Source organism: Vigna umbellata, chromosome 1 (genome assembly GCF_029865625.1).
Source record: "Vigna umbellata cultivar VRB3 chromosome 1, Vumbellata_1.0, whole genome shotgun sequence".
Classification (NCBI taxonomy): Eukaryota; Viridiplantae; Streptophyta; class Magnoliopsida; order Fabales; family Fabaceae; genus Vigna; species Vigna umbellata.
Window position 1 is genome coordinate 59,844,723 of NC_142165.1, and position 27,875 is coordinate 59,872,597.

The window sequence follows — 27,875 nt, forward strand, 5'->3', positions numbered from 1 at the left end:
GTGCGAATTTAATTTTTTACCACTTTTAAATTTTTATATTCATGATTATTGATTCTTTAAGGAATATTAAATTTTGGCAATTATTATATTTATCTTTTCAGAAAGAAAATATATCTTTCAGGATATATTTCTAATATACTCTGTAAATTTTGTGGTATTTAACATATTTCCAATAGATTAAATTCCACATTTAGTGAAAAAAAAAATGACTTAAATGATTGCATTATTATGAAAAATATAATGATTGCATTATTTTTCCAATACTTCACTGCTGGAGACACGAGTAGTTCCACTAATACCATATTGAGTAACCATAGATTGTGACTAAATTAAACGTTAAATACGTCTTAATTAGATTATTATATTTTTTATGACAGTGATATACATTCAGCAGTAAAAGCAGTTACAGAGAAAAAACAACGAGGTTGAAAACACAATCTCGAAATAGTTGTTGGATTCAGAAACTCAATTAAGTGTAGAAGTGCTGGTTAGCTTAGGTATTAATTGACAGTTTGAAATAGATTTTCCTCATAAATTAATAAAACAGCGACATTATAAATGACACCCACAAGCAATTCATGAAGAAACCAAACAAAAAAAACAGTTACTTTTGATAAACTAACCTAGTAGTTTCTAATTTAAGATTGAGAGAGACTTGCTGTTAATAAATAATCTTATGATATATCTTAAATTAGAGATAATTCTGTTTATCTCGAATAAGATAAAATTGTTTTACCGATATTTTTGAAGGATCTTCAAATTCGAAAATTTTAACCAACTTTCAAGTGGTCTTTTTGCTGGGTCCCTGAGTTCATATTTTGTGAAGGAAAAAAAGGAGTGAGGGAGGGAAAAGTTGAGGAAAATTTGTGGGAAATTGATTATGCGAAAAGTGATAATGCAGAGAATGAGATTTAGGAAACAAGAGAAGGGAATGTGATGAGGAGAAGAAACAGAAAGAGATTGTGTTGTGAGGGAAGAAGGAGAATGCAAGAAGAAAGGCAAAGGCTCGTGGTTGTGCCACGTGGCATGGTTGGAGTGGAAGAGTGGTTTGGGGTTTCAACAAAGAGCAAGAGAGAGAGCACAACAACTCTCTCTCTCTCCTGCCATGTCAGAGAGTAACCCCGTCCTATGACCCCGGCGAATCCGTATTTGTGTGTCTTTCTCTCTCTACATGACAACATCAACAAACAACAACAACAGCTATCTCTTTTTCTCTCTCTATTTATTCATTTGTCTGCCCTCTTTCTCTCTCTCTTTCCTCGTATCTCTCATCTCCTTGCATCCATGCCCTAATACCTTCTCTCCCTATTCTCCACTTTCCCTTTTTCCTTCTCATGCAATCCTTGCTCGTGCTGCTATTTGATCCGTAGCCCAGCCTGGTATGCTTCTCAATTTTCCATCTTTGCTCTTCATTTGTGGTTTTGGCTCGAATTTGGCTTCTGGGGTTTTGTGTTTGCCTCTTGTTGATGTTCAATTTCAGTTGGGTCTGTTGGTTTTGTGTTAGTTGAGTCCCTTGATTTTCAAGCTACTTGGCCTGTGATTGTTGTTCATGCTTGCAGATTTTGTTGGTTCAATGAGCAGGATTGTTACTTGAATTTTGTGTTGCTTTCTGACTCCACTTGTTCCTCCAAGGGACTTGAGGGTTTTTTGTGTGAGTTGAATGTGCGGAATGCTTCACCGTTTGTTGGGTGTGGATTGGTGGCTTTTGTTGTGTTTCTTGTTTCTGGTGTGCTGGGACATACTCTGACTTTTTGTTCATTGTTTATGCTGCTGCTTGTTTTACTTTTGATAGAGATTGTGTATGCTTATTCAGATTCATCATGATTAATAGTTTTTACGTGATAGTAGTCTGTCTGTGCTAATTGAATGATCTGATCTTGTTTTGCTTGAGGAATGAATGTAGATACCAATTGAGTTGTGAATCTACAGAAGCTGAGGAAATTTATCGTTGTATAGTCTTTTAATTCATTTTTAGGGACAATGGCATGTTTTATTCTTGGATGTCTTTTTCGCTTGTAATGAATGTGGTTGCGCATTGAGGACTACCGTATGCTAACATTTGTCACAGGATTGGCGTATGGGATTGATTCGATGTTTCTAACTTTCTTGTAGTAGAAGGTAATGCTGTTATTCATGTTAATCTATCCTTGAATAAGTGTTTCGTCCAAATATTTCTGAGTGATAAATGATAATCAAATGGCTTTTGTTTGATATTTTTCTGGGGCAATGGGGGAGAGAATTTATTTGTTTGGTCCTGAAATGTTCATTCCTAAGTGTAAAAGGCTTGATTGGTTTTTTGATGCTGTAAATTATCATTCTTATGCGAAGTATCTCTTTTGCTTTGATTTGTCATTGTTACATCATGCACCGCTGCTTGGCCTTTTTAATTGCTACATTCTATGCTACGCCTTGCTACCTGATGTTAACATGATTTCCAACCACACGCTCACAGTTTTTTGTCTGCTGCAATTGATTTTGCTTTGACTGGACTCATTGCCGTAGCAATGGGCAGGTTAGAAATCATTGTTCTATCAACAGCAATCATGTTATTCACTTCAACTATCCCCGGTTTCAGTTTTACCTAAGGCCTATCTCATGATTTAAATAGGCTAGATTTTCCAAATTTGTTAGATCTTGGAATAAGTCACACCTCAGATGACAGGATTTGCATATACTTTCTTGTAATGTTGTTGAATCTTGGATAAGACTGCATTGACTATAATCAAAGCCCATCTATTTTAGCTAAAGTCTCAAACATGAGTTCTGAAGCTTCAACTCAAGACTAGTTTTTTGGACTGATTCCCATTTAGCTACCATCAAACCTTTCCTTTTAAGGAAAAAAATTCTTATTATGCTGGTTTTGTTTTCAAAGAGAATGAACTTTGTTCAATCAGCTGATGGATACTTGATCAGAGACAGTTTTTGATGATCGCAGTTGGGGGAAAGAAGAATAGATTGAAATGAAAACTTGGTATTTTGAATCCTGCTGAGTGATTATGAAATGTGGTATCATATTCTCTCTTGAATCCTTTTTGCATGCTTCCCATGTTGAGTGATATTAAGTGATCATGAATAGTGTCTTTGATACGATGAATAATGTTTTAAAAAGGTTGAATGCATGTTAGTTGTTTGTAGTGTTATGTCAAAGTTCTTTTTAAGGGGACATCTTTGAAGGATCATCAGAGAGATAGGCATGTTATGCTACATGTTTAATGTTCCTAGTCTCATGTTTTTTTCTCTCTCATGGTGTAGTTTTCAGTTTCTTAGGATTTCTTATTCACTTGCATTTATATCTCTCCTTTATTTCTTAATAAATTCTTTGTTTATCTAAATAAAGTACATTTATACTTTGAATATATTAAAAGAATGTTTCTCTAGTTGAGAACACGTCTGAGTTTTTTTTTTTTTTGGTAATGGTTGAACTTTACTTATAATACTATGATAAACACGGTTGATTACCAGGGCTAATTTAATTTTTAGTTATTGCTCAAAACTATTTTCTGTTTTATTTCCATGTTATTTGCTTGTAGTACTTTCTTTAATTGTTTTCTGTGCACTCTGTTAATGAGCAAGCATGTTAATGCTGTTTTATAAGCTAAAATGCTTTGAATTTTCATTTTTCTCATGATGACATGCTGATGGTCAAAGTGCTGATTTCTTATGCAGGATGCATCTATGAACAATGAAGGAAAACAAATCATCAGCACCTAAAATGCTGAACAGGAACTGGGTTTTAAAGCGTAAGCGGAGAAAGCTTCCTTTTGGACTAGATCAGTCCTCTGGTAAAGACCAGTCCAATAGTAAAGAGGAAAATTCACTAACATCTGAATCTTCTAGAAATGCTTCAGCTAAACGTGCGCTAAAGACTGAAGTACCTACTGATCAAATGTCATCTAAGAAGAAAGGAAATGATGGGGTAAGTTAACTTTTTGAGTCCAATTTATTTATTGCATTAGGCAAAAAGAGGGGATGTTGGAAACCCAACTTATGAAGAGTAAAATGGTTTAGTATTGTCATTAAGTATACCATGGCATGTGACCAATGTAACTTGTGATAATTTGTGTGAAATAATGTCTTAATATAGAGCAATAGATGTAAGAAATACCTGACATCTATGTAGATATGTTATTAAACTCGAACTGGACTGGCTGGTTCAACTAGTTTAACTGTAAACTGGACTTGTAGGTGATTTGGTCATTATATATTAAAATCGTGGTGCTCATTCTGTATTTTAGGATGTTTTATGTTTCATGTTTGTTATAATTTTATTCTTTATCTCCATCTTATCTCACTATAAAGACTAGGTTGATGTATTTAGTCACCCATAATCACAGGGATTTGTCTCCTTAGAATTATCTGCCTTAATTTCCTAAACAAACCAGCAGCAGGTTATAGGTCCAATGACCTCTTAATTGAAACAATAATGTAGAATATTATTGCTTTGAAATTTGAGAATATTAAATTGGGAATGCATGTGTCTTGGGATGATGTCATTAACTCTGTTATGAATTATGGAACCGATGACTCATCTGGTTGGAAATGAAACTTTATTTGGCTTACCAATTAACCTTTTGTATATCCTAGGATTGGAATTACGTTCTCCTAGGTCAGGTACAAGTTTGCCACTTGGATCCATTGCATTTATCATCTCTGTTTCTTCTAGAATGTTTGAGAGAATATTTTCTGAGATATGACCCAACCTTCCTTGGATTGTGCCACTTCTATACCAAGGAAATACCTTAGGTGTCCAAGAACTTGTGTGCAAGATACTGTTTTAATTGTACAATACCCTCCTTATCACTACCTGTGAAAACAATGTCATTCACATATGCAATGAGATAGATGCACCCTTGGGGAGAATGATGATAGAACAAAGAATGATAAACATCACTTTGTATTATTCCAAACTGCTAGATGACAGTCCGAGAACACCCAAACCATGCATGGGGTAATTGCTTGAGACCTATAGGGACCTAAGTAGGCGAGACACCATATTAGATGACTTCCCCCAAGCAACAAATCCAGGAGATTGCTCTATGTAGACTTGTAAGGTAACCATGTAAAAAGACATTTGTGATGTCTAATTGAAATAGAGTCTAGTGGTGAATAATTGCAATGGAAAAGAGAAGTCGAATAGATTTCAATTTTGCAACATGAGAGAAAGTTTCAGTGTATTCTTGGTCCTGGATTTTTGTCTGTCCTTTGGCAACCAATCGAGCTTTATAGCGATCAATGTTACCATCATGTCTTGTTTTAAGAGAGTACAACCATCAACACCAAACAGTTGATTTGCTAGTTAGAAGAGGAACCAATTCTCACGTACCATCACTTTGAAGGTCAAACATCTCATCAATCATTACTTATCGCCACTTTGGTTGGGATAAAACTTCACTTGGATACTTAGAAACATGAATGGAGACAAACAAGTATATTGTATGGAGGAAAGCCTATGATAACTAAGGTTTGTATAGCAGGAAAATGATTATTGGTAAAATGTGTACCTTTCCAAATAGTAATTGGCCAATCAGTTTTAGATGGACCAAATTCTGTATGGGAGATGGCTTCGGGAAACATTAGCATGACATCCACTATATCTGTTGAATATGGATCACATACTGAAATATCAATAGGTCATGAACGATGTTGATATACCTGAAGTGGTGTAGGAGAAGCATCTCGAGTTCTGGTTTTGATGAAGCAAGATTGATGGTAGTGGGAATGTGAGTACATATGTCATCATTCGGATGAATAGTTGTATAATATGGAACAAACTCAAAGAAAGAGATGCCAAAAGACACAATACCTATGGAGATATCAAGAGAAACATTGATACCCTTTTTGAGAGTGATGATATCCCACAAAGACACACTTGAATGACTAAGGAGAAAGTTTTTGTGGTTATATGTGGAAACAAAAACAGGTGGAGGAAGATTGTATAGAGGCAAATAAGGAAAATTGATAGAGTGGGTATCTGATCATTAAGGACAGATGATGGCATCCGATTAATGAGATAACATTTTTGTAAGGACAACATCCCCTCAAAAAATGGTGAGGAAGATGACTATGAAGAAGTGTATTTCAATAAAATGTCTGTTTTTGTGCTTTTGATGAAGGGTACCACTAGATTTCATGAATTGGTTAGACAAATATTCACGAGCATAGTCACTACTAAAAGCATGTATGGGTATACCAAATTGTGTTTTTATTTCATTAGATAACATTTGAAATATAGAAAACACCTTTGGTTGACGCTTCATTAGCCAAATTGAAGTACATTTAAAATAATCATCATTAAATGTAACAAAATATTTAAAACCTAAAGGGGTAATAGTATGAGAGGGACCCCAAATAGCAGGGTGAACTAAAGAAAAAGAAGGCAAAGCTTTCTTATTAAGACTAGAGCTTTTTACAAAACAGCGTTTGAGACTTTATTAAGACAAACATTTTTGTATTATCAATGTAGTTTAAATGAAAGTGGTTTCTGACCTAGAATGATCCAGAGATATAGATATTTGAAGGAAATTGATTGTGACTTTCTCAAAATGTATAATGCTAAATTTAGGCTATATTACAACACGTCTGTAGGCTATTTATTTTAATTGAGGATATTATAGTATTATGCTAGTTTTTTTATTTATGCTGTCCTTTTGGGAGCTAGATTTTATTATAATTTAAAACTGAAAATTGTAGAATGTCATAAAGTTGTGTTGGGCTTTTATTTATCCTTTCCTTTTTAGTAGCAAATGCTTTATTATAATAAATAGTGGTTGTAACCCTTGGGATAATTTGAGTGCTAATTTGAGAATTTGAATATTTCCTAGTGCATCATTTGATGTATGGGTTTTCTCTTTTGTCTGGGTCTAGACAATTGCTGCTACGTTCCTTTGTTCTCATGTTTGGTGTGTCAACTTCACCATTGAGGGGCTTTCTAGATTCTGATGTCCAAAGAGGGGGGTAAGTAATGATATTATTGCTTCTTGTAATTTTTTAAAAGAATAAGTGTTAGGTTTAGCTTGTCTAAAAATGCAATTTTAATGTTGATGTGTGTGTGTCACTGATAGGCTGCAAATGAGCTAATAATTTAGCTCATTTATTGATTGCCATATACTAACCAATGGATTAGAGTTCAACCCTGATACACATAATTCTCCATACTCTAATTATTTGCATGGTATGAAAGCAATATTTTTCTGACGTACTCTTGCACTATTCCACTTTGAAAACTATCGAACTCTCTTTCATGGTTTTCTTTTGATGGTTCTTACTTTCCCATTGTGAACTAATTCTAGCCACGGGAACCTTATTTTTTTACCTCCAATATACAGTTGTTCGAAGTTCTTTCCTCCATTAATCAGTTGTTAAGCTTGTTTTTCTCTCCTTTCATGGGTGTTAGGCTACTTTCTTCTATTCCTCATGATTTGACTTCTGCACCCACACCTAATGGATGTTTTATTCACTCTGAATGATCCAACAATCTTGTTTTCTTGCCTCAAATTATTCAACTACTGGAAGATCTCTGATGTTTCTCTGATGTGTCACCACATGTGAGTTACTGAAATCTGACCAGTCATTCCTCACTGGTGCATAAGGGAGTCTGAGGCATGTTCTCAACCTGGTTCTTCCATAGACTAGCCCAAAATCATTGTTCCAGATAATCCTCTACCCATATGTACTTAAGTTCAGTCTACTCAATTTACTTTGAGGTGCAGGAGGTAGTGTAGTCTACACGTGATAGTGTGATTCATTTGCTGAATGCGCATCAGCTCCATCATCTTGGTCTTTGAGTACAGCTAAAAGCTCATTCAAACTGCTAATCCCTCTGGTATGATAATGACTATGGAGGCATAAATGCCTTTGAAACCTGGGACCTAAATTCAGAATGTCTCTTCAGAGTTCTGACTGCTTCTAAAACTGTTAAGAATCCTGCCACTTGTCATGCATTGCCATGCAAGTATCTTTTTGAAGTGAGTGCTGATGCCTTCTCTCCGGTATCAACAACCCTAGCTTTAAGTCTACCCACTGCATGGTTTTCTTACTGCTGAATTTACTCTCTGAAGCTGGCCATGGGTGTATTTGACATCTTTGTATGGAAACATGCCAAACTCATGTATAGCCTTGTTAGCACTGGGATATGATTACACAGAACTTGAATTACCCTTACATTGGGTGAAGCACCTTTAGGTCAAACTAGCGCCGAAGTGTACATCTTCAACTGTATTTTCTTTCTCCATTTGAATTTAACATTTTTATTTTATTTTTTTATTGTCTTTCACCAGACCACTGAAGCCACTTCTGACCATTGTCTAGTCTCACATCAGAAAAATAAAGATCTGGATATAACCTACAGTACCACTACCTGACGCCTACTAGCAGGCTTATTTACCTAGTCACACAGACTGATAAAAAAAACTAGTCACAGAGAGCCTTGGGTTGATTTTTACTCATAACAAGTTTCGCACATACATTATATGCATGCTCTTGCTTGAAAAGGAATGTTATGTTAGATTTGCCGATATACAGGTATTTAGTGCATGTGTGTATATACATATATGGTCACCTTTAGTTACAGTCATTGCTGTCAATTAATTATTGAATAGATCCTAATCAGCTGTTTGATTACTTCTTGATTGATTGTAAGTACATTGTAAATGAGATCAATGTGCTACCTGGATATGCAGAATTCAGCATATTCTCTAATTTTTATAGGACTGTATCATGTTGCTCAAATACCCCTATACAATTAGCCACTACTTTTTGCGTTGTCTGGTAGCTTAGAAGATTTAGTTAAGATGTATGTGTCAATGTTATGCATTTATTTCATATTGATTAGGAATTACATGAAAATATTTGAAGCAGAAGTATATTCTGCATATTAGCTATTCCAAAATCATATTTTCACTTATGCAAAGTTGGTTTTAGCTTATAGAGAAGTTTATTTATTTTTTCTTCTCCTAAAAGCATATTGAGAAGTTTAACCAGATGGGCCCATAGGGCCATGGTGTACTTGCTTTCCTTATGTTATTATGTTTGTCTAGTCTTTCTTGTTACCTTTTAGAGCATGTATTGTTATTTCCGCCTCTTTATTATCATTCTCACATAATCTCTTCTAGTAAAATATCTTTGGGATATATACAATGGGATTGGATTTGGATGTTATTGTCATCTCAATAATATGTTTGTATTGTATTGCGTTATCATCAGTCTCCAATTTTCATACTTTCCTTAAATAATATTTTATTTATTATATGAAGAATATTCTGGGATTCCAATCTAGAATTTTTTATTATTATTTGCATTTAGTTGCTCTAACATAATATAGTAAACTTATGATCCAGTATTACTATGAATGCGTGATCTGTGATGTTGGTGGCAACTTATTGTGCTGTGATAGCTGTCCTCGCACATATCATTTACAGTGTCTTGATCCCCCTCTTAAGGTATGTTCAGTTCTGGTTTCATGCCATGCTTTCTTTCAACTATAAAGTCTTGATTCTTGGGATTTTTTGAATCTGAGACCATTTGTGATTTTATCTCTTGAAGCGCATTCCTAATGGGAAGTGGCAATGTCCAAGTTGCTTTGAAGAAAAGGATCAACTAAAGCCCATAAACCACCTGGATCCAATTTCAAAACGAGCAAGGACAAAGACTGTCCCTACAAAATCAAAAGGCCAAATCAACTCACTTAACCTTGAAAAAGTATCTGGACTTTTTGGAAGCAAACTTATTTCAAAGAAAAGGTCCTCAAGCAAAGGGAAATCTATTTCAACTGTGGGAGTCAAATTTTTTGGAAAGAAATTGTTGTCTTCCTCAGTTGATGAAACTGGTAGTGACAAACCTATTGACCCGTCTCTTGGGAGTCCTATGGAAGGAACTTCGTCATGTGTGGATGCTGATGAAAAGAAATCCAGCTTGTCCCCAACAGACTCCCCTGTAGACAGGAAGTCAACTTCACCAGCCAAGGTAGTTTTAACGCTCTCTAAAATTACTGATTTAGAAGCAAATGATGAACAACTAGAGGGTAAGACTTCTTCACCTTGCAATAAGGTTCCTTTAAGGAAAACACTTGTTCTTGCTATTGCTGCTAGCGGAGAGGACGTGAGAAAAAGGAAAAATAAAGTTGTTAACGATAATACTAGTCAAAAAAAGCAAAAGACTGAAAAGGGCAAAAAAATTGTCAATCCTTCTTCTACAAAGTCCAAGTCTGGGAATAATAAAGTACACAAGAAGCAGAAGTCTATAACCCATAGCATTTCTGCATCTATACCAAAAGAGGATGTTGGAAACAAGAATTCTCAAGTCCAGCAGAAAGATGAGGTACCTGTTCCTCCTCTATTAAACACTTTTATTTACTTGTTAGTTTAAATATGGATATCATTTTAATAATATTGACAGTGACTAATCCTGTCATAATAATATTGACATTTATATTTATGGAGTAAAAATGTTTGTATATTTAATACCAACTTAACATATTTGATCTGATTCATATTATATTTCAAATTTCCATTTTATCTTAAAATATGTTGAGTTTGAGCATTTTGTTTTTGTCTCTGTTGACATCAATTCTGGACCATGATATACTATATTAAACAGTGCTGTTGTTAAAGCATGACTATTTTAAATTATCACATAGGTTTGGTGGCTCTATAGTTTACGAATCTTCTGGAAATTAATTACAGATACATTATAACGTCTAAATGATAAAGGGTCTAACTATTGTAGTCTTAAATTATGGTGATTCAAATGGGCAATAGAAGAGGTTTTTATGTGTGGCATTTTGAAACTGTAATGTCCTTACAAGGCATAACTCACCCTGAACTCAAATTTCATTTTAGTAGGGAATTTTAGCCAACATTTCATTTATATGTATTGTCCAAATCTCTTAGACCACTGTAAGCTATAAGCTAGGAAATGCAAAAGAAAAATTGGCGAATACAAACATAAGGAATAATGGTGCAGGCTGACAGTGACGTTACTGTTGGCCAAATACTAGGATATGATAAAGGACTATTGAATTAGACGATTTGTGTAAATGTACTGTTATTTATTAGGAGATAAATTTTAAATATTGTTCCGTTTAGACACTTGTTCTGTGAGCAAAATTTAGGTGTATTACACACTGCAGAGAAAAAAAAGAAAAATGAGGCATAAGTGTTTCTCAAAGTATGCAAGGTTTTGCTACATTGGGTTGGATTTAGGATGACAGTAGTTGTGTGTTTTATAGGTACCAGATCAGCCATGTTTAGTCTGTTATTTTAATGTATTAGTTGAAAATAAGAATGATTTTATTATTCTCAATGATGTAAATTACATTCTCCTTTCCTCTATTTGTAACAATCTAATATTCTAAAATAGGGAAATAGGGAAACAAAATAATCTAGAAGATTACACATCTATTTTCTCTAAAAGGAAGGTTCTATAGATATCTTCTTTAATTAAGAAGATATATCCTCTAATTACAACAAATTCTACATTCCTATCATTGATTTATATTAAATATACTGTCTAAAATATGTTTAGTATTATAATTGTTGAGATTCTATTATATTTTTATTACACTGTAGGCATGATTTGTTTTCTCCTGGATGCAGAAGTTTCTTCGGGTAATGAAAGACACATCAAATGAACTGGATAAAGCACAAAATTGTGTAGATGAAACTTTGATGCATGAAAATAGTACCGCCGTTGTTGAGTCTCTGCAGGTAGCCTTCTAAAAAGATCTTGTGTCTGATGATTTGCATTTTTGTATGTTTAAGAAAATACCTCACCTGGCACCTTTTATGGGATTATCATAACTCACTCTACTTGCATATCCATCTCACAGGTTGATCGGGTTTTAGGGTGTCGAATTCATGGTGAGAATACAAATTCATTAAATAATTTGTCTTTGAATATTGAGGGTGGCTCGCCTTCTGGTGATCTGGTCATATCCGAAAATCAGACCAGGCTTTTAGAGGATAATTCTACTTGTGCTAATGATTTGGATGCAGAATCAACTGAAGATCATGTTGATGATCGTCAAAATGTCGTCAAGATTTCTGATGAAGAAGGAATGTTGATAAACACTAATAGAGTGGAAACAATTCATGTATACAGAAGATCAGTAACGAAAGAAAGTAAGAAAGGAAATCCTATCGATTCATTGAGTAAAGCCACTGATGATTTAGGTTCCTGTGCCAGGGATGGTATAGATCAAGATGATTCTGCTGTATCTGCTGAACAGTTGAAAAAACCAAATGACAAGCTTGAGATAGAGGAGAGCATTAATGTTGCTTTAGGAAGCAAGGATAACAGCGAGCTTCCAAAAAATTGTGAAACACATGTCTCTATTGAAACAGAACAAAAGGAAATGAATGTGGAGAAGGCGATGACTGGCAATATTGATGAAAAAGCTCAGGATGCTAATGCAATTGATTGTGCTGGTCCAAATGGAGAGGAGGTTTTCTATGAATTTTTAGTTAAATGGGTAGGAAAGTCTCATATTCATAATAGTTGGATTTCTGAATCCCAGTTAAAAGTTCTTGCAAAGAGAAAACTAGAAAATTATAAGGCAAAGTATGGGATGTCAATAATTAATATTTGTGAGGAGCGCTGGAAGCAGCCTCAGCGGGTGCTAGCCCTTCAAACTTCCAAACATGGAACATCTGAAGGATTTGTAAAGTGGAGTGGACTGCCTTATGATGAATGCACTTGGGAAAGTTTAGATGAACCAGTGCTTCAAAATTCTTCTCATTTGATTACACTTTTTAATAAGCTTGAAACTCTCACGTTGGAAAAGGATTCCTCAAAGGAAAATTCAACTAGGAGAAACAATGACCATCAAAATGATATTTTCAATCTTACAGAGCAACCTAAGGATTTGAAAGGTGGTTCTTTGTTTCCTCATCAGCTTGAGGCGCTGAACTGGTTGCGCAAATGCTGGTATAAGTCCAAAAATGTGATACTTGCTGATGAGATGGGACTTGGGAAAACAGTATCTGCTTGTGCTTTTATTTCATCGTTGTATTTTGAATTCAAAGTTTCACTTCCTTGCTTGGTCTTGGTACCACTTTCTACAATGCCTAATTGGCTTGCTGAATTTTCACTGTGGGCTCCAGATGTGAACGTTGTTGAATATCATGGCTGTGCTAAGGCTAGAGCCATAATTCGCCAGTATGAATGGCATGCTAATGATCCAAGTGGATTGAGTAAGAAAACTGAAGCCTATAAATTCAATGTGCTTTTAACTACATATGAAATGGTTCTTGCTGATTATTCCCATTTACGTGGAGTTCCTTGGGAAGTTCTTGTTGTTGATGAGGGCCATCGACTGAAGAATTCTGGAAGTAAGCTTTTCAGTTTGCTAAATACATTCTCTTTCCAACACCGTGTACTGTTGACAGGTACCCCTCTCCAGAACAACCTCGGCGAGATGTACAACTTGCTCAACTTCTTGCAGCCAGCTTCATTTCCTTCTCTATCTTCTTTTGAGGAGAAATTTAATGATCTTACGACTGCAGAGAAAGTTGATGAATTGAAAAAACTTGTTGCTCCTCACATGCTTCGTAGACTTAAAAAGGATGCCATGCAAAATATCCCTCCCAAGACAGAAAGAATGGTTCCTGTTGAGTTGTCATCCATCCAAGCTGAATATTATCGTGCAATGCTTACAAAGAATTATCAGATATTGCGGAATATTGGAAAAGGGGTTGCCCAACAGTCTATGCTGAACATTGTGATGCAATTGAGGAAGGTCTGTAATCATCCATACCTCATACCAGGAACCGAGCCTGAATCTGGTTCTGTCGAGTTCCTTCATGAAATGAGAATAAAGGCTTCAGCTAAGTTGACTCTTCTACATTCTATGCTAAAGATTTTACACAAGGAAGGTCACAGAGTTCTTATTTTCTCTCAAATGACCAAGCTTCTTGACATTCTGGAGGATTATTTGACTATAGAGTTTGGGCCTAAAACATATGAGAGGGTAGATGGATCTGTTTCTGTAGCTGATCGCCAGACAGCAATTTCACGCTTTAACCAAGACAAAAGTCGATTTGTTTTCTTGTTATCCACTCGCTCTTGTGGACTTGGAATAAATTTGGCAACTGCTGACACTGTCATCATCTATGATTCTGATTTCAACCCCCATGCAGATATCCAAGCAATGAATCGAGCACACAGAATTGGACAATCTAATAGGCTTTTGGTATACCGGCTTGTGGTTCGTGCTAGTGTTGAAGAGCGCATCTTGCAGCTTGCTAAGAAGAAATTGATGCTTGACCAGCTTTTTGTAAATAAGTCTGGATCACAAAAAGAAGTAGAAGATATTTTAAAGTGGGGAACTGAGGAACTCTTCAACGATTCTCCAGGACTGAATGGGAAAGACATGAGTGAAAACAACAATAGTAGCAAAGATGAGCCTGTAGCAGATGTAGAACATAAGCATAGGAAGAGGACTGGTGGTCTGGGAGATGTATACAAGGATAAGTGTACTGATAGCAACAGCAAGATTTTGTGGGATGAAAATGCTATTTTAAAATTGCTTGATCGTTCAAATCTTCAAGATGGTTCAACTGATAATGCTGAAGGGGATTCTGAGAATGATATGCTGGGTTCAGTGAAGGTAAGATAATTGATTAACTCTAGTTGATAAAGTATTTTTCTTTGGACTTTCAGTAGAAGCTAGAATATTACCAATGGGGCAATAAATTTAGTCGTGTGGCAGGCCTTTTGGGCGTTCTTGAATTCTTGTTCGTTATCCTGTGTTTTTGTTTCTCTTGAGGGGGTTTATTTTTTTCCCTTTCTTAGGTTAGGTACCTTTGCTTTGTAAAAGCTTCTTTAAAGTTTGCGTGCTTATATGATGATTGAAGTTTTCCTGTTGTCACTAATGGTTATACTTTACCCTATACATGGTTTTTTAGTTTTCTATAGGATTAACATGTAAACAATCTAAACTAAGAATTTGTTGATGCTTCTTTCCCCTGTGTACTTAATTCTATGAAATCTATTCCATTTATTTTTAGTATGATACATATTTCTTTCTCTAAGGGCAAGCCTTGGTGAAATGGTTGTCATGTGTTTAAATCCTGCAATCTATCTACTTGTGCGAGTCAGACTGTGCATGTATACACTCCTCAAACTGCACTTGTTGGGAGCCTCATGCACTGTGTTGCCCTTTTTCTTCAAGTTTCTTTCTCTCATAAGCTTTGATTCTATCACGTTAATTGAATAATTAAGTCCTCCCTTTTGTTTTTTCTTAAATTGTGTCATTTTGCTCTTGTGGTTAGATATAATTGAATCTTTAAGCTCTGCCCCAATTGTGACTTAAAATTTCTTATTTAGGCCCTTGAGTGGAATGATGAACCAACTGAAGAGCATGTAGTGGGTGAATCTCCTCCTGATGGGACTGATGACATGTGTCCACAAAATTCTGAGAAGAGAGAGGATAACACAGTGAATGTCAATGAAGAAAATGAATGGGACAAACTACTGCGTGTGAGGTAAGTAGCATTATTGTCTCTGTTAAAATTATGATTGTTATTATAATGTACGACTTCTATAATGCTTCCTTTTGGGTATATGTAACTGAGTTGAGTGCTATAGGATATATATAACTTTTCCTTGTATTATATTATTCTTTTCCGTATATATAAAATGCACAGCAGCTGGGAAAGGTATTCACTGATTTTTATCATATCCTAATTCAAGTTGGTATAGAGGGCCCTATCTATCTTCTCTTATCATCAGACATCAATTGTCCACTGTTTCCGGCTGCCATCCACCACTGTTTTGTCCAGCAAAGTCAAGGTTAAGTGTGCCTTGAGCGGCAAGAGCAATCCCCAGTGGTTGGTACACCAAAAGCTTCATGACAGACTGTCATATGCTGATCTCTGTCAGCCCATCAGTAGGCTGTGTGTCCTGTGTGCTGCCTTTGTGATGTCAGAATCACACTGGACCACTGCTGTTGGTCTTGTCAGCGTCTTTTGGGCAGAACTTGTTGATATAGGAAATCAATAAGGAAGCCAGGTGGCAGCCAATAACTTAGTTTCATTCTGTTGCAATTCTATTAGAAGGGTATTGCATTTGTTATGATTGTTAGTTATAGTTAAAAATAAGAATGATTTTATTATTCTCAATCATGTGAATTACATTCTCCTTTGCTCTATTTGTAACAATCTAATCTTCTAAAATAGGGAAATAGGAAAACAAAATAATCTAGAAGATTACACATCTATTTTCTCTAATTAGGAAGATTCTATAGATATCTTCTTTAATTAAGAAGATATTTCCTCTAATTACAACACTCCCCCTCAAGTTGGTAAATGAATATCAATTATTCTCAACTTGCCTATAAGATCTTGAAATCTACCCGGAGAGAGCCCTTTTGTAAAAATATCTGGTATTTGAAATTTTGTAGGAATGAGTTGTAATCACAAAGCCTCTGTCTAGATTATCTTTGATGAAATGACTGGCAATCTCAATGTGTTTGGTCCTGTCATGTTGTACTGAATTATGGGCTATGCTCATGGCAGACTTATTGTCACAGTGTAGTTGCATAGGGTTATCCATCGACTTTAAGATCATCCAAAATGATTTTCATCCAGAGTCCTTCACACATTCCTTGAGCAAGAGCTCGAAATTCAGCTTCTCACTAGAACGAAATACTCTATCTTGCTTTTTCCTGCTCCATATTACCAGACTATCTCCAAGAAACACACAATACCCGTAGTAGATTTTCTGTCTGTAATAGAACCTGCATAGTCAGCATCAATATATATTTTCATAGTCAATGTGTCTTCCCTTTTGAATAATAGCCCCTTTCCTAGACTTGACTTCAAGTATCGGAGAATTTTGTCAACTGCTTACTTGTCTCTCTCTCTCTTGGATCATGCACATAAATTGGCTCATTCCACTAACTGCATAAGCAATGTCTGGTCTTGTGTGTGATTGATATATCAATTTTCCTACCAATCTCTGATATTCGGCCTTCTCTATAGGAGAACTTTCCTCACTTCCAATTTTGTGATTTTGTTCTATAAGAACTGTTGAGGTTCTCCATCCCAGCTTTTCTGTTTCTTTGAGGAGATCTAGTACGTATTTCTTTCGGGAGATGAAATCCCGGTCTTGGAGTAAGCAACCTCTATTCCAAGAAAATATTTGAGTTTTCTTAGGTCTTTCTTTTCAAATTAGGCAGTCAATTTATCTCTTAATGCCAATTTTTCTATTTCATCATCTCCTGCGATAATTATATCATCCACATAGACAAGCAATAGAGTGAGTTTACCTATAGAAGAGTGCTTTATGAATACAAAATGATCTCTTTGGCTTTGTCTGTATCCCAAGGAAACCATTGCTTTTGTAAATCTTCCAAACCATGTTCTAGGGGATTGCTTAAGACCATACAATGCTTTCTTTAGGAGGCATACCTTGTTTCTTTCATTTTTCACTTCAAAACTTGGGGGAACCTCCATGTACACTTCCTCTTCTAGATTTCCATAAAGAAAGACATTCTTCACATCCAGTTGGTGCAAGTCCCATCCAAAATAAGCAGCCAAAGTGAGAATAACTCAAACTGTAGTCATCTTTGCCACTAGGGCAAATGTCTCCTCATAGTCAATCCCATATGTTTGGGTATATCCTTTTGCCACCAATTTAGCTTTATATCTTTCTATTGTCCCATCTACCTTATGTTTTATTGTGAATATCCAGCTACACCCTACTTCCTTCTTGTCTCTTGGCTTATCAACAATCTCCCAAGTTGAATTTCTTTCTATTGCTTCATCTCTTCTTTCATGGCTTGATTCCAATGTTTAAGTTTCATGGCCTCCTGGATTGAGGTAGGAATTTTTGTGGCATCAATGGCAGCAATAAAACTTTTGTGCTTATCAGATTGTTAGTGCAAACATACTGAGAAAAAGGATATTTAGCACATGATCTTCTTTCCTTTCTCAATGCAATGGGTAAATCCTCAGTAATACTTACCTCCTCATTGATATCTTCAGGGATCCTCACCTCCAGATTAGACAATTTTTCTTGCTCGAGAGTCAAAGTGGGTTGTTTTCTTCTTTCATATTTTTTTGCCAAAAAATGTCTTCTTCCTCTTCTTCCTCACGGTGGACTATGGTAGCTTCATTACTCAGATTTTGGGCATTCTGCAAAGACAAATATGGTAATGACAAGAAGGAGAGTTCTTCCACTTCAAGTGCGTTCTCCCCCTGAAGTAGTGGACTGACATAAAAAGATTGTGTTTCATGAAAGGTGACATCCATGGTGATAAAGACATGACGACTCTGAGAATGATCACAATTGTACCTTTTTTTATTAGATGGATACCCAATAAAGACACATTTAAGAGCTTTGGGATCTAATTTACTACGGTTAAGATGATGAGAGTGAACAAAAACAATACATCCAAAGACTCGACTAGGTAGACTCGTCATTAGGGGAGAAGAAGGAACAAAAGACAATAGAGATTCTATAGGACTAATGCCATTTAAGATACGAGTGGGTAACCTGTTGATGGGATATGTGGCAATTAACACAACTTCTCCTTAGTAATTTTTTGGAACAAACATTTGAAAAAGAAGAGCTCTAGTTACCATGTTAAGAAGTGGACTTTAAGCCTAACTTAACTCCACAAAACCGGCTTGTAAGATAAGGTTTGCACCCACTTATATACTCTAAATTGGCCTTACCTCTAGTCGATGTGGGATTTCCAACACACCCCCTTCACGCTGAGGTATATACATCTCGAACATGAGACTAGACATTAGTGGGTGGTCTGATAATGGCCCGATAGCGGGTGGAATAACATGCCCAACAAACAACAAATATCGTTAGGATAGGCTCTAACCATAGTCCTGATACTATGTTAAAAATAAGAATGATTTTATTATTCTCAATTGTGTCAATTACATTCTCCTTTGCTCTATTTGTAACAATCTAATCTTCTAAAATAGGAAAATAGGGAAACAAAATAATCTAGAAGATTACACATCTGTTTTCCCTAATTAGGAAGATTCTATAGATATCTTCTTTATTTAAGAAGATATTTCCTCTAATTACAATAGTTATTATGTTGTTCTTGAGTTTATTTAATGAAAGGCATACATGGATTTTTGTCCTTATTCATGTCCAAATAATTAAAATCTTTTGGAATGACAATGCTAAAAAGATGTCCTTTTATTGACCTTTTTCTCTTTCTTGTTCTTACAAGGTATTTTGTGTTAGATCACCTATCCCCACACAGCTCAACAAAATGACATTGCATAGAGGAAGAATATATCTTGTTAGATATATTGTGTTGTATGTTTCCCTAATTAACATAAAACACAATATATCTAACACTTCCTCTCAAGTTGGTGCATATAAATCGTATGTACCAAGCTTATTACAAATTTAATCAATTCTTGGTCCCCTTAAAACTTAGTGAAAATATCTGGTAACTAATCATTTTGTTAAAGTGGAAAAATAAGACTGATTTATGATTTATTATTCTCAATTATAAAAAATACATTCTGATACTCTCTATTTGTAGTAATCTAATTCTCCTAAAAAGGGAAATAGGGAAACTAGGAAAGTAAAATAAAATAAAAGATTATATATTTATTTCCTCTAATTAGGAAGATTCTAAAGATATTATCTCAAATTACAACACTCCTCCTCAAACTGGTACAAGATTGTATGAACCAAGCTTGGAATAGACAAACCCAATCAGAGATAATGGACAACAATGGACAACCGTGAACTTGCACCATGAAACTTCAACTTGGACAACAATGGACAAGAGCGAACTTGCACCATGAAACTTCAACTTGGATAACAATGAACAAGAGCGAACTAACACCATGAAACTGACAACAATGGACAAGAGAGATTTCCATTAACAATGGATGATGACTTGCAGCAACAAATTCCAAGAATGGATGAAGGCCTGTAGTGGTGAATCGCAAGAAACTGCAGGGACTAAATTGCCATCAATACTGGCAAACAACAACAAAGCTTCAAGAACTTGATTTCCATGAGTAACATATGGGAGGTCTTCAAAGGCTAATATTAATGAACCTTTAGGGACTTAACTGCCCTAACAACAACGAACCTTTAGGGACTTAACTGCCCTAACAACAACGAACCTTTAGGGACTTAACTACCCTAACAACAACGAACGTTCAAGGACTTAATTGTCCTGAACAACAACAAACCTTCAGGGACTTAATTGCTCTAAACAACAACAAACCTTCAGGGACATAACTGCCCTGACATCAACAAACCTTTAGGGACTTTAACTGCCTGAACAACAACAAACCTGCAGGAACTGAACTTCTCTGTAGCGGCTAACAACAACAATCCTGTAGAGACTACACTACCCTGTAGCGGCTGGAACTTTCTCCTCCTCACGACTGAACAACAGAACGTGTAGGTGGAAGAACTGGTGAGAACCGATCCGTACTTCTTGGGGACAAATCTGAAACCCCTAACATCGAACGAGTCAAATCAGCGGGTGGTCTCATAGAACAACTCTCACTGAGTTGTTACAACAAGGCATTGACGGTGGAAAGATCCTTTCACCTGGCAGAAAACAAAACACTTAGAACTTATTATGCCATCAAAAGACCAATGAAGTGAGGTAGTGGATTCCAAAGAGTCCGGGGTCTAATGAGATCCCCCAACCTTGAACACGTCAACCCGGCAAGAAAGTGAATTAAGTGGTGCATACAGGAAACGGCCGGGTCTGTTTTCCTGTGATAGGAGAACACTTGCAAGAGAGAATCACGGAATTGTAACCAAATGGTGCTGACACATCAGTGTTTCACAAGTTGAATCAGCGGAGCAGCAAGGAAGCGGCGGTTGACTGCGCAGGCGTCGACTGTGGCATTAGCGGCATCAAAGCAGCGGAGAGGACGACAAAGGGTAGGATGAAAGACCAAACCAGAACAGAAAACGAGAGGAGGTTCGGCGATGCAGAAGTGTGCTTCGAGAAGATGAAGATGTTGTGCACACAACGAAGATGGTAGCCATGGCTGCTACGGAGGGTTAGAACAGAGAGATGGAGGTCCGGCGACACGACCGGTAGCGGCGCGTTGCGATTCCGACACCAAGAAGGCGGCGCATGACAAACACGCACCCGAGACCAGCTAAAGACTTGAGCGGAGTCTGGTCCTGACTCCGGCGGGGTTGGTCATCGCTCAAGGAGGCAGTCTAGATCCGCTGGTCATCAAACGAAAGTGCGACGGTGGCCGGCGGCAGACGGTGGTCGATAGCGGAGAGCAGCGGTGCACATCGGAGAGATCCGGTCGTCGGTCGGCGAGATTAGGACATCAGCTTCGTTAGAGAAGGAGGACCAGTACTACACGACGAGGGGTTCGGTTGAGGAGAGCGGAAAAGTCACCAGCGACGGTAACAACGGCGAGGAACGAGCCCTAGTGTGGTCGAAGCTTTACATCACTCTTTCAAGCAAGGAGAAAGAGGAAGATTTTCTAGCCATGAAGGGGTGCAAGCTTCCTCAGCGACCCAAAAAGAGGGCGAAACTCATCCAAAGAAGCTTACTTTTGGTGAGCCCTGGCGCATGGTTGACTGATATGTGCCAAGAGAGATATGAAGTCAGGGAGAAGAAAAGAAACAAGAACTCTCTCTTTGGTAATACTGGACAAAAAAGGTCAAAATTCTAAGACAGAACTTGACTAGGGCAATTGAAGTGCATTAAAAACACATGTTAAATAAGGGGGCCACCAGCGGCCGTGGTGGTCGGCCGCCGGTAGACAGCAAAGACAGCGGAAGCAGATCAGACAAGCTTTGATACCAAGTGGAAAAATAAGACTGATTTATTATTCTCAATTATAAAAGTACATTCTGATACTCTCTATTTGTAATAATCTAATTTTTTTAAAAAGGGAAATAGGGAAACTAGGAAAATAAAATAAAATAAAAGATTATATATTTATTTCCTCTAATTAGGAAGATTCTAAAGATATTATCTCAAATTACAACAGTTAACAAACTCAATCTTAATGTCTCCATATACAATCTTCTCTCGAATGAAATGATAATCTTATATGAATTAGAACTTATATGAAGAGCCACCTGATTGTCACATATGAATGTCATTTTAGTGACATCTCCAAATTGTAACTTTGTAAGCAATTTCTTAAAACAAACAAGTTCACAAGTGATTGAGGCCATAGCTTTTTATTCAGCTTCTGCGTTGGATCTTGCCACAACACTTTGTTTCTTGCTCTTCCAAGAGATCAAGTTACCACCAAAGGAGACACAATATTCGGAGGTAGATCTTCTATCAGAAGGAGATCATGCCTAATCAGTATCTAAATAGCAAACAACTTTTGTATAGTTATTGGAACCATATAACAAACCTTTTCCAGGAATTCCTTTAATTTCTATTCCCACACACAAGATGTATATACCTCGACATGAGGGGAGAGGGTGTTGGAAGTCTTACATCGACTAAAGATAAAGCCAATTTAGAGTATATATGTGAGTGTAAATCTCACTTTACAAGTCAGTTTTGTAGGGTTAAGTTAGGCTTAAAGTCTATTTTTTAACATATCTCATTGTAACTGTACACTATCTAATGTTCAATACAAGTTTTCCTATGTATCATTGGAGAGATGTAGTTCTCACTGCCAGTTTTCTAATAAATAGAATGCCTTCTTTCTCTTGAAAATCAAATTCCTCACTTCATTATTTTTCCAAATTTTCCTTTATTTCAGGTCTCTCCTAGGGTGTTTGGTTCTATTTGTTTGTGATAATGTCTCTCTAGGTTTAGAAAGACTCTCTGCAAAGGCTATTAAATGTGTTTTTATGGAATATTTTCACCTTCAAAAAAGATCCCAATGCTATTCTCCAACTACCGAAAGATCCAATATGTCAGTTCGTTTTACCTCTTTTAAAGACACCTTTTTTCTCATCCTCATTGGAAATTCTCGCTTCCATTCAGCATGTCCTTCCTGTTCCAAAATTTGGAGGAATTTATGAATTTAAATGAAATTAGTTTAATTGACAGCCTTTTGTAACTTAGAATAACATTTTAAAATCTTTAAAGAACAGGTTCTTGGCTACAGTCTTGTCTTGGTTATATGAAGCGGCACAACACTCATGCATACAAATATTGCATATCATTGTAAACTAACAAAGGATTTAGGCACCCATGTAAATCCTAACTACAATTCTAACATAGTAGGATAATTATTATTTATAAGAACTAAAGCAGCAAACAATGAACTCTTGAGCATATGATATTAAAGGAGCTATGCTTATTGGAAGCCACTTTTTTAATTTTTATCTCTACAAGTGATGATAGTACATTTTTTTAAATTCATATATGGTCAAGCATTTGACGACATAGTTAGCTATCAAGTGATATGACTAACATGTTTTACCTTCAATTTTTGTCTTAACTTGGTTTGTAGGTGGGAGAAATATCAAAATGAAGAGGAAGCAGCTCTTGGTCGAGGGAAGCGGCAGAGGAAAGCTGTTTCTTATAGGGAAGTATATGCTCCACATCCAAGTGAAACAATGAGTGAGGTGATTTGCTTTGATTCTACTCACCAGTATAACGTTCAAGTTTACAAGATAAATATTTTTTAATTATGTATTTGGTTCTGCATATTAGTGATGGGAGATGAAGTTTTGTTTCTCGTACTTCTAAAAGTATCCTCACATGTGTTTTACAAGATATATAAAGCTAATAAAACTGAAATGTTGGTTTAATTGGGTTTTGGACTTTCATTTCAGCATTTTCCCCTGAAATTCAATAACGAGGGATTAAAATAAGATAAAAAAAAAGGAAGTCAAAGTTTCTTTTTTTTTTTTAAATAATGAAATGCAAATAAAAAGATGTTTTCACTACTGAAATTTTCTTCTGTTAATCAGTTTTATCACTTTAGCTCATTTACGTTTAGTTTAACTCTTTTAGAAACTCTGTTGGTATTATTTTAATGTTTTCTAATGGTGTGCTTGTTCAACCAGAGTGGCGGTGAAGAGGAAAAAGAGCCAGAACCAGAGCCTGAGCGTGAATATACACCAGCAGGACGGGCCCATAAGACAAAATAGTATGACTTTGTTTCTTGAACTTTCTGAATTACTTCACTGTTATTGAATACTGTTAAAGGAAATGTATACATGTTCACTTTTCAATCTATTATCATCATTCCTCTAGCCCCTCGTTTTATACAATTTTTAAATGGGTGTCTGTCATTGGTACTGTTAGTTTGTCTGTATGACCTCGTTTTGATCTAATACATAGGATTCTTTCAAGTGTTTCTTTTGACAATGTGCGGGTGATTACAATGCATTATTCTATTAATAAGTTTGTTTTTCTGTGTGCTCTAATAAATTGTCAAGGAGTTCCTCCGTGTTTGTTTTCCTTCTTTTTTTTCTATATAGTAGATTTTTAATGCATATAGTTTTTTTCCGTCTTTTTTTTTCATGGAGTTGTTTAATTCATATGTAAATATAATCCTCCAATACCTTAATTTTAACTTCTGGAAAAGATATACCTAGAGCTCTAAGCAAGTCCTACATGCTGCTTGTAAATTGTTTATGGTAGTTTCAACACCCATGCTTTAATTTCCTCTAAACAATTTATAGTATATTGGTGTTCCTCTTCAGAACTATCTGTACTGATGTGATTATTTAGTTGTGGTTCAAGTATTTTAATCAGTTATTTTCAAACTAGCGGACCAAGATATTTCCTCCAGCAGTGATAGATTCTGTATACCAGTAGTAAGCTTTTATGATTAATGGGCTTCTGATGCTGAATATTCACTTACTCTTGTTTTACAGTGTTAAACTCCGATCTCGGCAAAAGGAAGTACTTGCCCGAAGGAAGGCGATTAAAGAAGCAAATCCTGAGGGTCTTCTAAGTAATGAGTTACTCTCACATTCTCCAGCCATTGCCAAAGGTGGGGATCTAGCGGCTGGACCAACACACTCAGTTCAAGAGTTGACTTCTATAAACTTAGAGGACAGCAAATACACACAACTTTCAGAAGCTCAGAATAGCAACACGGACTCTTTATCAAGGATTGACAAGCTTTCCAAACATAAAATGAGCAGTTACTTTGATGCTTCTGTCAGTAACCTAGGCCGTTCTCTCCCTGATATTTTTCTTCCAAGTCATCCTAAGGGGGGGCTGAGCATGACGAACAATATGTCCACCAACAATTTATTGCCCGTACTAGGGCTTTGTGCTCCCAATGCAAAACAAATAGAGTCATCAGAAACCAATACTTCAAAGTTAAATTGGAGACAAAATAGACATGGATCCAGACAAGAGTTTCCATTTAGTCTTGCATCAATGGATGCTGACGTGAGAAGTAAGGAAGTGGCAGCAAATACCAAGCTGGCAGATACATCTACAGAAAATTTACACCCAAGTTTCAAACATACCATCCCTGATAACAGTCTCCCATTTGTTCCAGTATGCTCTCTTAATACATGTGTGGATTTCATTGTCAATTGTAGTTGGCATTACGGATGTGTCTTTATGACTTGTATCCTTTTCTTTTTGTTTTTATTTTGCAGTTTCCACCCTCTGTGCAAGGAAAGGAATCTGATGCATTTGAGAATTCAGGTGCTAGATTCTCTCATTTTCAGGAGAAGGTGGCATTGACAAACCTGCCATTTGATGAAAGGTTGCTGGCCAGGTTTCCACTTACAACCAAGAGCATACCAAATTCACATCTGGACCTTTTGCCTAATTTGTCTATAGGAGGAAGACTTGAATCTTTGAATGGATCTATGCAAGACCTTCCGACAATGCCTGCATTGCCTAATTTCAAAATACCCCCTGAAGATTTATTCAGATATAATCAGCAAGACAGGGATGTACCCCCTACTTTGGGTTTGGGGCAAAGGTCAAGCACGTTCTCATCTTTCCCAGAGAACCATAGAAAGGTGCTTGAAAACATAATGATGAGAACCGGATCTGGATCAAGTAATTTATTGAAAAAGAAGTCAAAATCCGATGGGTGGTCTGAAGATGAGCTTGATTCCCTGTGGATTGGTGTTCGTAGGCACGGAAGAGGTAATTGGGATGCCATGATCCGAGATCCCAAGTTAAAGTTTTCAAAGTATAAAACATCCGAGGATTTATCCGTGAGGTGGGAAGAGGAACAGGTAAAGGTCTTTCAGGGGCCTCCTTTTCCTACGCAAAGATCCTCCAAGATGACAAAGTCTACCAAATCAGCACATTTTCCAATCTCTGATGGCATGATGGAAAGGGCCTTGCATGGAAGCAAATTTCTCTTGCCACCAAAATTTCATAACCATCTGACTGACATGAAATTAGGGATAGGTGATTCTGCATCTAGTCTGTCACATTTTAGTGCATTGGACCGACCTAGTATGCAAAATGATCACTTTGTATCTCTTCCATCTTGGAGTTATGATAAAAACAGATCTAAATTTCCTGAAGGTGCTTCTGCTGAAACATCTGATAGACCAGGTACTTCTTCCAGTGTACTGACTGAAAGACCGTTTCTGCTCAATTCTTTTGGAACCAGTACCTTGGGCTCTTTAGGTTTGAATTGCTCAGGCAGCATTGATGCACAGCAGAAGGAGGATGACCAAGGAAACACCAAGCGTGGAAAATTGCCCATACTTCTAGATGGATCACCAAATGATATGCGTGATAATCATGTTAATGTAGCTAATGGCGAATCTACTAGCTCTGGATTGTTATCTAACCCCATAAGATCTGATCTTTTGCACTCAAAAGTAGAGGAAGTGGGTGGAAGCAGTACTTCAAAAGACAAGCTTCCCCACTGGTTACGAGAAGCTGTTAGCTCCCCCGCCAAACTTCCCAATCCTGAACTGCCACCCACAGTTTCAGCCATTGCTCAATCAGTTCGTCTGTTATATGGGGAAGATAAGCCCACAATTCCTCCATTTGTGATTCCTGGACCACCTCCTTCCGTACCAAAGGACCCCAGGTGTAGTGTCAAAAAGAAAAAGAAGAGAAGATCACAGAAGTTCAATCGGGGTCTTCCAGATTTTGCTGGAAACAGCAGAGACTTGCATAGCAGCCACCATGTTGATAATGGTGCCTCAAGCTCAATTCCTTCGGGCCCGCCATTGCCTCTACTTTCTCAGACAGGACCTCTAGGACCTCAGCAGATTGAATCTGACCTTAACTTGCCTTCCCTAAATTTGAAAGTGGCAAACTCGTCGCACTCTTCAAAAAAAGCAATTTCAGGGATGTCTCCATCTCCTGAAGTTCTTCAGTTGGTTGCATCCTGTGTTGCTCCCGGCCCCCATCTTCCACCGATCACCACCGGTTCTTCAAACTTTCATGACAGCAAGCATCCATTGCCAAGGCCTGTTGGCAGGGCCAAATTCAAAGACTCAGAAGGTGCCTTTAGAAATAAGAATCCTAGGCAGGCTTCACCAAAAATTTGGTGTCCACCTAAAGAGCAAGTACACGACCTTGACAGTGGAGATTCCAGCAAGACTCAGTCGGATCCCTCTCGGGTTGAACGGCCCGATGAAGTGGAGGTGTCATCTGAGGGAACTGTCTCAGACCATGCTGTGAGAGATCAGGAAACATAACTGTAGTATTTTGGATAAAAGATGAAACCAATTCTTTCTTGCTGCTGAAGCCTTTTCACCAATGCGCTAGAATTTTTGTAGGTATGACAGTGAGTGAACTAGCAAATATAGGATTGTTGAGAACATGTAAAGTTTTTTCTCCAAGTGAAATGAAATATAGTGTTGCTTGCTGGATATTGTGTCTTGCCCTCTTTGTCTAGCATGGCAGTTTTTTTTATTCGAACCAGATCTAAATATAGTAATTCATTATTACAATGCATACTACTCCATTGCTTCATAAGAATGGAGTAAGAAGCATGGTGAAAACAACATTAGTATGCTTCTGCCGTGAC

At 36.8% G+C, this 27,875-nt stretch overlaps 1 protein-coding gene across 2 annotated transcripts; it reads left to right on the top strand.

The window, feature by feature from the left end:
• The first annotated feature begins 858 nt into the window (after positions 1-858).
• Positions 859-27,717, top strand: CHR4 (chromatin remodeling 4). 2 transcript variants are annotated; one of them, XM_088103939.1, is made up of 13 exons: positions 860-1,379; positions 2,069-2,118; positions 3,667-3,916; positions 9,336-9,437; positions 9,541-10,314; positions 11,592-11,702; positions 11,825-11,855; positions 11,991-14,602; positions 15,322-15,479; positions 23,403-23,517; positions 23,962-24,044; positions 24,778-25,414; positions 25,519-27,717. In XM_088103939.1, exons 3-13 carry the CDS (start codon positions 3,683-3,685, stop codon positions 27,541-27,543), a joined length of 6,882 nt encoding a protein of 2,293 aa, XP_087960065.1. In that variant the 5' UTR covers positions 860-1,379; positions 2,069-2,118; positions 3,667-3,682; the 3' UTR covers positions 27,544-27,717. The 2 variants fall into 2 exon arrangements, with proteins under 2 accessions (XP_047150091.1, XP_087960065.1); XM_047294135.2 differs by having other exon boundaries at positions 859-1,379; positions 11,825-14,602.
• The last annotated feature ends 158 nt before the right edge of the window (positions 27,718-27,875 follow it).

Coding starts and splice junctions, on each gene's coding strand:
- CHR4 (XM_047294135.2), top strand. CDS start 3,683: ATGAAGGAAAACAAATCATCAGCACCTAAAATGCTGAACAGGAACTGG. Junction 15,480..23,402: donor GACAAACTACTGCGTGTGAG/GTAAGTAGCATT, acceptor CTTGGTTTGTAG/GTGGGAGAAATATCAAAATG. Junction 24,045..24,777: donor CGGGCCCATAAGACAAAATA/GTATGACTTTGT, acceptor CTTGTTTTACAG/TGTTAAACTCCGATCTCGGC.